This window comes from Cydia strobilella, chromosome Z, assembly GCF_947568885.1.
Source record: "Cydia strobilella chromosome Z, ilCydStro3.1, whole genome shotgun sequence".
Classification (NCBI taxonomy): domain Eukaryota; kingdom Metazoa; phylum Arthropoda; class Insecta; order Lepidoptera; family Tortricidae; genus Cydia; species Cydia strobilella.
This window is the reverse complement of record NC_086068.1, coordinates 16,639,502-16,652,699: the sequence shown is the minus strand read 5'-3', so window position 1 is coordinate 16,652,699 and position 13,198 is coordinate 16,639,502. Positions and strand designations below refer to the sequence as shown.

The window sequence follows — 13,198 nt, the reverse complement described above, 5'->3', positions numbered from 1 at the left end:
CTATAAGGGTTCCCAGTTGACTTCGAAACCCTAAAAAGGTTCTAAATTCAAAACTGTAGATATGACGGTGGGACTTAAGGGGCCCACTGATTATCAGTCCGCCGGACGATATCAGCCTGTCAGTTAGAACAATAATTTGACAGTTCCGAACAACTGACAGGCCGATATCGTCCGGCGGACTGGTAATCAGTGGGTCCCTTTAGGAGGATAATAAAGGACCGTATTATTGAGCAATATAATATATACCTACCCTACCCTACCCTACCCTACCTACTGAATAACATACACTAAAATAATTTATTCACACACATACTCAAGTTCATCTTATTAAAAAATATATACTAAATATCTATACCATCGAAGAATTTATGCAGGATAATCTACTATGACTGTTAATAAATGTAGTATAGCTATAGATAGGTACGATTTAGGTTAAGTATCAGTGCAAAATATCTGTGCTATAAGTGCAAATATAATATAAGTATATTTAATTAATATAGGTTCAGGGATAATTGCCATACCCTACCTAGCTTAGGTGCCATGCTATCTTTTAATTTGTAACTTCTACATTGGTTTGCAATGTCGCTGAGGCTACTACAGGTTTGTAGATATATACATGTACTGCCGCCATATTCGGTTTTTTACTTTTCCCAGTCATTGTGCTGTGCAATCTCCTTGTTTGTCAACAAGCTTAATTAAGCAAAATGACACAGAGCACGTCGTCAGGTTCGTAAGCGTTAATAGTTTTATTAATTAGGTATGCATCGGGTTTGGGTGTATTTATGATGCAACAATGTTTTTAAGCTAAATTATTATGCTAAAACTTCGTCAATACTAGAAAATACTCATCTGGCATAGGGCAGGTGGTATTGGAAGTAGTAATAGTACTACTCCCAATACCAAGTAAATATGAAATTTGTCATGTATAAAGCTCTTCGCAACAGGCGCAACAGCGTACATTATCTTAAATAATAGTGGATTGGCGAAACAGGCTTTAGGTACATCGCAAATATGGACATATTTGGTATCAGTGCATTCAGTGTGATGTCCTGAATACAAATATATGAGATGACAAGCGCGAAAGTGGTGGGGGGTAGTTGCTGCGACTTCAAAAAGTCGGCAGTACAAAGTTTTTTACTTTATTTTTTTAATCATACCATGTGGGCTATCAAATGAAAGGGCTTTGTGAGTAGATCACAAATATATAACATACTGTAACATTTTTACTACTTTATCTAACAAATTATTAGAAAACGTTCAAAAATTTCACAATCCACAGTTGACTTTGAATTCAGTCAGAATTGTGTTAGTGACATAGGCTATATAAATTTTGAAAATGGCGCCCGCTAATGAAAAAGCGAGGGTGGGTTGTTTTTTTCTTACTATAGTAATATGGGTACCAAATGAAAGCTAGTGAAAAGACCGTTTCAAAAATATATGTAAATAGTCTGGTTATTTGTTTGTTTTACTAATAGTTGCAGTTTAATGTAACAGAAATTTATACTTTTTTCAACTTGATGTACTTTTCTTATATCTGGTTATATCTGGTTAATTATTTTTTAACGTTATATAGAGGATTTATTTTTTTATTTTTTTATTTAATCTTTATTGCACAAAAGAAAATACAAATGTACAAAAGGCGGACTTAATGCTACAAGGCATTCTCTACCAGTCAACCTTCACAGGATATTCACAGTCACTTGGTATATATTTTGGAATGATCCATTCAGTCATTTTCAATTTAGAGCAGTTCAAAGTCAAATGTGGATTGTGAAATTTTTGAACGTTTTCTAATAATTTGTTAGACGAAGTAGTGAAAATGTTACAGTATGTTATATATTTGTGATCTACTCACAAAGCCCTTTCATTTAATACCCCTAATAATAATAATATAAGGTATGATTAAAAAAAAAGTAAAAAACTTTGTTCTGCCGACTTTTTGACGTCACAGCAACTACCCCCACCACTTTGTCATCTCATATATTTGTGTTCAGGACATCACACTGAATGCACTGATACCAAATATGTCCATATTTGCGACGACATGAGCTAAAAACGATTTCCAGAAGACTTCTAGACCAAAAACCACCTTACTATAATAATAAAAAAATAATAAAAATATTTTCGTAAAATATACAGGTGTTTATAAGCAGGGGATAGTGCTGCCCGGTAAGCAAAATTTGCCTGTATAATTACAATTCAGACAGTTTATTTGACTCAACAAAGTGATAGATGTGTCAATATAGTATAATAGTGTACATATAGTAGTATATGGATACTTTACATTTATAGGTCCCTTCGACTAGAAGCTATGTCACACCTGTCATTTTGCCGAGCCGAATATCCCTTAGGTCACCTGTGGAACGTCGCATTGAATAGCGTTAACCAAAAATTTGAAAAATAGGTATGACCACTATGACCTGAATGCAGGTAAGCATTTTGATACAGCGTGACACCCCTGTTGAATGAGACATTACCTATACAGCGCAAACAGAAGACTCACCGGTTTTGGTACAATCAGGTCTCCCATTCCTGACCGCGGTGTCCTGGAGCGGCTTGCCGTCGGGCGTGACGCACCAGCAGCCCGCGGCGGCGCCGGCGCCCGCAGCCGCGCACTGCACGGCGGCGTAGGTGCCATCTGCGCGGCATCGCGGCACGAAGTTGGCTCGGCGTCCGCCCTGCCCGTTCAGGGCATAGCGCAACGCAATCAGGCAGGATGATTGGCCCTCTAACAATAAATGATTAATTATTAGAAAAGAAAGTCTCTGAATAAAAATGTCCCTTCCTCGCCGCTCGGGACTAGTATCAATGGCTTTTGGTAGCAGGGATACTTAGAATAGAATAGAATAGAATAGAATAGAAATCATTTATTCAGACAACACATCAATACAACACATATATAGCAAATACAAGACAAAGATAAACGAAACAGTAGAAATAGAGATGTGAAGCTGAAATGGTCTCCACTCAGCAATGCAGCTGGCACGACTAGCGTGGTCAACGGCGCTGGTTTTCTGTGGAGCCAGCGGAGTGTGCGGGACAGCATAGTTCGGGACGGGACACGTTGTGGACGACGTGATATAATAACATAGAGTACTACTAACATAAATATATACATCGAATTTATATATATATATATATATACAAATATACATAACTTAACTTGTGAATAACTAAAGAACAGAACAGAATAGGTAATAATGACGATAACGGGATCCGGATTTTTTTAATATTTAGCTTCAGGCAGCAAAACTTTGTTGGTCCATTAGGTACGCTTTGAGTCTTGATTTAAAGGAACCTATAGTACTGCTCTGTCGGATTGGTGGCGGAAGATTATTCCAGCACTTCGTGGCAGCGTAGCGAAAGCTGCCACGGAATGCAGCGGTTCTGTGCCTTGGGCATAGTAGTCTGGGACCACGTCTGATGTGTTGATAGATGGTCAATTTCTCAAATAAGTACACCGGCCTTTTACTGTTACAGATACCAAAGAGGAGCGTAGCAAAATGTAGAATGCGTCGATTATTCATGTTTAAGAGTTTATTAGTACTCAGGTATGGACTTATGTGCGACCGAGGTGGTATCGGGAAGCAAAAGCGTGCGCAGGCATTTTGCAGTCGTTGAATAACTCTTTTGGTGCGAGCCAGTAAACAGTTCCCGTATACTTAAACATTAACTGGTTTCTAAGCTTCGCTAGCTTCACGAAATGGTGAGAAAGTACCATTATACTAGTAGACAGAGGCACAGTGCCGAGCGGAAAAGAAGAGGGGAGAGAGGTGGCCTTTGCCCAGAAGTGAGACACTAGATAAAGAATATGGGTGCATTTTTACAAGATTTAAGCATTAGTCGCTACAGAATTGCGCTTTCGTTACGTGTACCGTGTACGGGAGGCATACTTATGGTTCTATAATACCGTGTCGTAAATATCTAGTGGGTTATAGGAAGGACAAATATAGACAAAGACTTGTTTGATTAGAGCGATCGAATAAACAAAGGAGTCCTGTACACTCATCGATCATTATTTTTCAACAGACCGGTCATGCGGTGCACATGTGACGACAATGGTCTGCGTGTGTGTATGATCATACATTAACTAGATCTTTTGCTAGATATAGAATAGAATAGAATAGAATAGAATACTTTATTCGTAAACACACACACAGACAATAGACATACATTAAAAGAACATGAAAATAAAGTGTCACGAAATGGCCCCATCTCAGCATGCTGCTGGCGACTTCCAGCGCTGATCTTCCGATGAGACCATCAGGTGAGAATCACGGAAGGCAACAGACAAAAAGAAAGCAACATAAAAGAAAGAGACATAAAATATGGCGAAAAATAAAATTACACATCGTTTACACAAACTAATACAAAAAGAGATACAATATGACGACATAAGAACATAACATAAGTACATAACATTAAGTTACACGGATCAACCGACCGAACATGTGCCGGTCCGGACGGACCATATCGTGGCGCGACATTAAGCGACATATACTTACATGTTCTTTTGCACGGATTAGTAGAAGAGTGATTTGTTTCATATTATTATGTTATTATGTTTATTGTTAAGGATTGCGGGTGTAAGACATGTTAAGAGGGTTAGTCAATGTAGTTTAAGGATAAACTGTAGTGGTCGGGGAGCCCAAGAGGGGATTTTTGGAGTCACTCGAGCGCGTCAGATTAAGATATGGGTACCTTGTACCTTGCGTCCTGTTGAGTACCCCCACCAAGTATGCGTCTTTGACACCGAGCAGGGAGTCAAGGACAGCCCGTCAGAATAGTAATAAAAAAAGCACCACCTTCAAATACTCGAGCGCGTCAGATTACGTAAGATATGGTGGATTAATTACTTGTTAAATAGTGCCCATTTCAATAATCTGACGATTTTAGCGATCCGTAAGCGAGTGGCAGGGTCACAAAGTTGCAAAACAAAATCGCTTTTAATTTTATTTTATTTAATTTTGAAGGGAATAATGCAAGAATAACTAAATAAAAAAATTTGACCCCTTTGAATATCTGACGCGCTCGAGTAAATTATTTTTTCCAAATTTTCTACCCTTCCGTATGACCACCCTGCCTATGTAAACCGGCAGATTAACATACCCTTGTTATCAGAGACATGTTGCGCGACTGACACTACCAATATCTGACGCGCTCGAGTAACCACACATGGTGTTTTTTTTTACAATTTATAAAAAAATATGTAAGCGCTTTCCTGTTCGCTAAAAAAGAAAATATTATATAACATTTTTTTCTTCCCATCATCTAATCTTTCGATTTCAATAGGTCTTTACGACGCTCGAGTTACTACACATTTAGCATCGTCGCCTCCCCAGCTATAGGTAATCTTGTAAAAAATCCTGCTACTATAATAATGTATCGAAGGGAATAAGAAACTATCTTACGAATATCGGGACGCATATTCGCAATTGTTTTTCTTGCATTTTTGGGACAGGTACGTTTTTAGGGTTCCGTAGCCAAATGGCAAAAAACGGAACCCTTATGGATTCGTCATGTCACAGCCACTTTTTTCCGAAACTATAAGAACATTGTTGAAACTTGGTAAGTAAATGTATTCTGTGAACCGCATTAAGATTTTCAAACAAAAATAGAAAAAAAAAACAAGAAATTTTGGGGGCTCCCCATACTTAGAACTGAAACTCAAAAAAAATTTTTTTTATCAAACCCATACGTCCGTGGGGTATCTAGGGATAGGTCTTCAAAAATTATATTGAGGTTTCTAATATATTTTTTTTCTAAACTGAATAGTTTACGCTTTATATGATTTATATGATTACATTACCATGCAAACTTCCACCGAAAATTGGTTTGAACGAGATCTAGTAAGTAGTTTTTTAATACGTCATAAATCGTACACCGCAATTTACCTTTCATTCAATCAACGTGACAACAGACGTGATTTTTTGTCTTTTTTGCGTAATGGTACGGAACCCTTAGTGCACGAGTCCGACTCGCACTTGGCCGGTTTTTATTTGATCGAGTGTTAGCGAAGGTCTCCGTTTCAGCGTCGGCAAAAATGCTTACGATGTTCTCCTCTACAGGGTGCTTAGCCAAGGTGACAATCGTTCGCTCCGCGGCGAACGATACGGTAGCCTCTCTCTATCAGTCTTACATATTAGTGCGACAGTGACAGTTGCGTTTCGTTCGCTACGGAGCGTAAACGATTGGCATGTTGGATATGCACCCAGGTCGAGATTCTCCACCGATTCTCGTGGAGTCTCGTGGAACCGAGCGGGATCGAAGTTTTTTTTTGTCGATTCAGTGTTTGGATTTTTGCAAAATGGCGGAGCCATACATTTAATCAGTTTTAAGTTATCCTCGCGAGGTGTACCTACAGCTCGCAGAGCTACTAGTGGTACCTATTTGTGTGTTTTTTTCTTGTTTACATCGGTGACATTCGATGACTTTGAACGTCTGTTGTCAAAGAGTATGTACTCCTTGCCAGTACAATAAATTAGTACCACTGAAAATCCGCAACATGGCGAAGGCTACTGTAATCTTGTCAGGCTTTAATATGAACAAGACAAAGGGTACAGGTCGAGATCGAGAGGTTACAATTTTCTCGAGTGTGTGTCAGATAGGGAGCGACTTACATAAAGGTGCCCTGTCGAATCAGGGTTTCCAACAAATCAGGCCTGAGAGAACGAGTTTTGTATAGCTTTGCATTTTGCCACATTAATAAATGGTAAACTTACCAGCACATGGTCCTTTTCTGGCTAGCGCCACGGGTTCACCTGAGCATTGGGCTCTGAGGAGGTGGCAGCGCGTCTGGTACGTGCGACCGTCTGTCCCGCATACTGCACGACGCGGTCCGGCGTTCGCGTCGCATGACGCGGCACGCCCGGTACACTGCTCCTTGTTACTCTGCACAAACGACTTCATCAAACATTTTGCAAAAACTAAACACATACTTGTTGAAATCACCAATGAAAAGTTTTATAGGGGCAAAAATATTCGGTAGCCATTTTAAATCGAAAATGAAGCAGGGACCGGACAACCCTTTTCTCGAGAAAAACCTTTCAATGAGCGTTCTTTTTAAGACGGCTAACCCAGAAAAAGACTTACCAGTTCGATCTGCTAGCCCCTGACCAAACAAGTTACCAAACAATAAAGCTAGCCTTTTATATTCTACCCTAACAATTTTAGCGCTATTTATAAAACTTTCCCTTATTATTTTGCCAACTTTTGTAAGTGCTGGCCACTATTAGTTGGCATGTATTTACCTATACATATGAAATATTTTACAATCTCTAATAATACTAATCTGTCATTAGGGTATTTTCCTACTGGACGAATCAGTTTCTTTTTTAGAACTGTCAAAACGATTTGCTAATATGGAATTTATTCATGAAACATTGCATAATTAACACACTGACGTCACGGTCAACTCACCTACTTTTAGGGTTCCGTACCTCAAAAGGAAAAAAACGGAACCCTTATAGGATCACTCGTGCGTCTGTCTGTCTGTCCGTCTGTCACAGCCTATTTTCTCCGAAACTACTGGACCAATTATGTTGAAATTTGGTACACATATGTAAATTGGTGACCCAAAGACGGACATGTAACGTAAACAAATGAATTTTAAACACGGGGCCACTTTTGGGGGGTAAATGAGAAAATAAAAAAATAAAGTTTTTCAAACTATCGTGTTACATACCAAATGAAAGAGCTCATTATGAGAATCTCAAATATATATTTTTTATAATTTTAGGATAAACAGTTTAGAAGTTATTCAAGAAAATAGGCAAAAAGTGACCATTCCCCCCTTTATCTCCGAAACTACTGGGTCTAAAATTTTGAAAAAAATGCACAAAATAGATCTTTACTTATAGATCACAAGAAAATCTATTATAAATGTGGAGTCAAGCGTGAGTCGGACTTAATTACTTAGTTTTTGATCTGACCCCTACGGTTTTTTTAAAGACATTCACTCATGTTTCACATGAAAAATACATTGTTTAAATTGTGTAAAGTACGGAACCCTTCGAACGCGAGTCCGACTCGCACTTGGCCGGTTTTTTTATTCTTCAATTCGATTGATTAAATAATATTTAAAAATAAGTAAATAGTGTTCAAAAATAACTGCTATCTATGTTTTTCTAATGATTATCTGTTGCTTTATTTCATGCACGGTGTGAAATAATTTATTTTAAATACCTATACAGTGTAATACATTATTAAGCGCTGGTGGCCTAGCGGTAAGAGCGTGCGACTTTCAATTTGGAGGTCGCGGGTTCAAACCCCGGCTCGTACCAATGAGTTTTTCGGAACTTATGTACGAAATATCATTTGATATTTACCAGTTGCTTTTGGTGAAGGAAAACATCGTCGGAAACCGGACTAACCCCAATAAGATCTAGTTTCCCCTCCGGGTTGGAAGGTCAGATGGCAGTCGCTTTCGTAAAAACTAGTGCTTACGTCAATTCTTGGGTAGTTGTCAAGCAGACCCCAGGCTCACATAAGCCGTGGCAAAATGCCGGGATAACGCGAGGAAGAAAAATAGTAGTGTAATACCCTATTCTGAGTACTTCACATCTATTAGCTAGCCATAAATTCTGTAACGAAGTTAAAATTGTCTCTCTAGACCTATACCTACCTAATTTATTTTTATTCATTTTATTTTATTTATTTGGGGCATCAACAGCAATACAAAAATTTATACAAATCATAGTGAACAGAAAACATAGCCAATAACAGATGTCCACAAAACAAAGACCAAATAATAATAGACTTAATACAAATAAAAAATGCCTAATAATTACGCAGCATTTTTTGCGGAAATATGACATTCGTTCTGAAAAAAATATTCAGGTGACCATTTTTTTTACAGTTTTCAATGCATTCCTTGTCTGAATACAGATCTTAGGAAGCGGCAGCTGTAGTTAACAAAGAGCTACGAGACTATCATCTCGTGTAGTTTATGGTTTTGTGAGCAGGCCCAGATAAAAGGGTCACTAAGCCCAATTATTGCGAAAAATTGATCCATTTTAGTGATTACACGTGCACGAGTGCAACAAAATACCTTAATAGACGCTTAAGTTTAACCTAAATATTTGCAACACCGTATCCCATGATAAAAGATTGACATTTTGTTAAAGCTCATACCTAAAAGATGTATGTAATTTCTACTTCCTAAACCTGAATATATAGGTTATTGAGGCAACTTACTGACTCTGGATACAAAAATTGTTTATGTATTTTAGAGAACAAGGCCTGCTCTACGCGATACGTAAAAATAGTTTGTTACAGAAAAAATTAGCTATGGGGTCCAAATTCCCGACGGAGGTGGTGAAAAAGACGTGCATATTTTTGAGGCACTTCGCTGCTTCATTAAAAAGCACATAAATACGCAAGAGATGACAAAATCTAATAATCACTGTTTCTAAGACGATGTTAAGAAGATAATTATATGCTTGGATTTTCCCGTAGCACAGTTAAGTAACAATTGGTTGGTTGTTGAACTCGAGCTCAGGCTTACTGTAACCGCTTCCCATAAAACACCATTAAGTATGAAAAATACTAATTCACTGTTTTTAACCGATTGCGGCAACCTCAAATACAATTTTAGACATACATAATGGTTGTATTTATTTTCATTATGTATGTTGCATCGTTCGATTCGTAGCGTTAGAAGCTTTAACGCCGATTTTAATGAAGGACATGTCAATCGATTCTTTTTACGGTCCAGGGTGCGCAGCCAACGACTGTCACTGTCGCACTAGTGGGGAAGAGTGATAGAGAGAGAACACTACACTACGCTACGGAGCGTTAACGATTGGCACGTTGGCTACGCGGCCAGGTAATTTATAATCGATTTTCAAAAAAGAGGAGGTACCTACTGTTCGAACAAAATTACCTACTACTTGTTACTTATTTAGGTATAATGTGATGGTAAAAGTATTTTTTATTAAAGCAATTGGTAAAAGTAATTGCAGTTTTAATTTATCACCGTCATGTACATATAAATACTATAAAACCAATAAACTTCAGCACTGCATTCTTTCATTTATATGCACCTCATACATACAATTAATAGCCACATTACCAAATGATTACAGTATTTACAGTTCACCATTCAGCGGCATATGACCTTTCGCAGATTGGGCATGCGCCTAGCTGTCAGCGGCGGAGAATGTGACGGGAATTGATAATCGTACTCAATTAAGAGGAAAGGGGACGGCCGTTTCTCCATACAAACGTAATCCCCATTTTCCTCTCTGGATATTGAAATTATGAAAAATATTTTTACATAATTTGATGTATATTAACCATAGCCATGACGTTTGACTTTTCTAAATTCTTTGATTATTGTAAAAATTAGGAGCGAAAAACAGATTTCATACAAATTTTTTAATGCTCCTAACTTTTATAATAACCTAAAAATCGAAAAAAATCAAACGTAGGGGCATAGCGGTGGTTGATATACAACAAATTATGGAGGAAAATGAGGACTACGTTTGTATGACAAGGCGATTTCGCGCGAGTCCTCCACTTTCGTCTTAATTTTGTGTAGAAGGTATTGCCTATGTGCACGACAGTGATGACGCCTGGAGTCTTTGGGCACATTCATTATTCGACAGTCAGTCCAAGACGTCCAAGTCCACATGGCAAAATAGTACATTTTAATGCAAGTGTGGAAAGTGTGTTATTATTCACCAGTCCCGAGATGTCTTTTATGAGCCGTAGGCGAATAAGATACGGGACAAGTAAATATTACCACTTTCACACGTACATTGAACAACTTTTTTAATACATTTGCGAAAAAAATCACAATAAAACAAATATTGGTTACATAAATATTACACTTACAGTTACGAATTTTCCCTTGAACTTGAATGATATTATATATATATACATATATATATATATATATATACTTATATATACTTAATAATCGGCGCTATAAACTACGTTCAGTGTTGATTTACATTGCAAAAAATAATCACATTAACTTATTTCATCCAAAAACACTCTTACAGTTGCGATTTCAGTTAGTTATTTATTATTATACAACAAAAATTTATGTGAAAATAACGGGCGCAAGTTTCACTTTTTAATTTTTTATTTTTTCTGTTAACGACAGCCAACGTGAAACGCCACTCCCACTAGTTACCAACTTACCACCAACTTGTTACCAGGTGGAAAAATAATTCCCAGTAGTTACCACCAACTCGGTTTGGTGGTATTTTTTGTAGGATTTTATTTCCCAGTTACCACCAAAGTTTTGTAGAGTTCAATACTAATAAAAACAGTATAACTAGTATAGTGTAAATATAAAGTGCATTAAAAATAATTATTATTAAAAAAAATAATTATAAGTTGATTAGTGATTCAGTAAACTGACTTAAAAGTGATCAAAAATATAAAAACAGTAGTATTAGTAGTAGTAGTATAGTTATTTACGATACAAGTACGGAAAAGAGGAAATTCGAAACGAGTGGCGATAAATTAAAACACGAACGCAGGGAGGTATAGAGGGAAATGCTAGGAACACAATTTTTTACTTCGTAGCTTTGTTTGGACTAGTTAGGAGATGAATATATCAAAAATCTCCGACCGTAACCCTGGTGCTGAGGGGGAGAGGGAGGTTTGAAGGTAATTTTTTTTTGGTTTTTCGATTATATCTCGGAAACTATGGGTCTGAGCGACATGGCCACTTATACAAAATGAAAAGTGATTTAATTTGTTACAAGCTTTATTAAGTCAATGTAATTATTACATTTATTGTTACATTCGATTTATCTACTAGATATTTCGAATAATTTGATATCAGACTACCTTGCGTGATTGCAAAGTAAATAAATTGTATGCATTGTTTAAATTACATTCGTTAATTACCTATCCAAATCGATGCAAAACTCTGAGATAACCATGCTGCACATATAAACAAATAGGGAAAACATAATGCGTTTTTGTTTTAAAATCTCAAGCTATGCTTTACGATCTTTCATCCACTATTCCTTGAACAATAGCCCGCGTACTTGAGACGACTTCAAATCTTTAACTTACGCCCATTTTCCTTATAAACGGGCTCGATTGTTTTGTTAAAGCGTCATTATGATTCCACCCGCGACGCGGGTCGGTGTGCGAACGTTCGTGCTAATGCTGATTTTGCTTGACATTGCATATTGTATTAAGTAGGTGCATTAAATATTTATTATTGACTTAAGTTTCGGGGATTATCAATTATCTAAACTAAGAGGCGAAAAGACACTTCGGAAAAGTTCACTAGATTCAAAGAGTCATAAGAACATAGCCGCCGCTATACAAACGAACTAACGCTCTCATTTTATGACGACATACATTAGAAGAAAGAAAAATAAAGAAGGAAATATATTTATTTAACGCAACAACATAGTAGGTTAGGTACATCTAAATCATATCATAAGTAACACACAAAGTGTAAAACATAAACATTGGACGCTAAAATATGATCCTAATTTTCAATGGAGACCTGACTTATAAAATACGGATTACTAGTACGCCAACATACAACAAAAATAAATAAAGAGAAAAATAGAGGAGAATATATTATTATAAGGTAGGGAACTTGAAGGAATTAGTAATGGAGTACCCATCGCTACATCTTTCCTAACAAAAAATTCTGCCGTTTTTCGAGGGGGACGAGGTAGCACACACATATAAAGAAACTAACTACAAATTCATATTTTCTTCTCGTTACTACGCACCCATACTAAAACAATACAACACCACTAAGTTAAGAGTCCCTGGCATGCTCGGCCGAATTGAACCTTCCCATAGTTCCCATACAAACGTAGTTCCGCTCTCATTTTAAAACGACGTGTTGGATTGTAATGAAACTTTGCACATACAATGACATGAGGTATATCAAGGTCTGAAATTAGTTTATACAGCTCCAGTTTATAAAACAAACGAACTAGAGCAAAAACAAGTTTTGTATGAAAAACTTAAATTCGCTGTTTTTTTTTTAACTATGGTATCTGAAGCTACATAAACTAAAGTAATTACTTACAGACATAGATATACCTTATTCTATTGTAAGTACAAAGTTTCAGAGCAATCTAGCTAGTCGTAGTAGTAGTTTTAAAATGAGAGTGGAACTACGTTTGTATGGAGAATCGAGCTTGCCGGAGACCCTTAAATTAGCACAATAATGTAGAAAAAGCTATATGCGGACACAATTTCACAC

The 13,198-nt window shown here is 37.1% G+C and overlaps 1 protein-coding gene across 2 annotated transcripts in view; it reads right to left on the bottom strand.

Moving 5' to 3' along the window:
- LOC134754279 (SPARC-related modular calcium-binding protein 1) overlaps positions 1 to 13,198 on the bottom strand; it is a 91,258-nt gene that overhangs the window by 68,906 nt on the left and 9,154 nt on the right. For both annotated transcript variants that reach the window (XM_063690501.1, XM_063690502.1), the window contains exons 2-3: positions 6,723 to 6,891; positions 2,504 to 2,728 (exon numbers count right to left, since the gene is read on the bottom strand). In XM_063690501.1, coding sequence (XP_063546571.1) covers positions 2,504 to 2,728; positions 6,723 to 6,891 — 394 coding nt within the window. The remainder of the gene's footprint in view (positions 1 to 2,503; positions 2,729 to 6,722; positions 6,892 to 13,198) is intronic.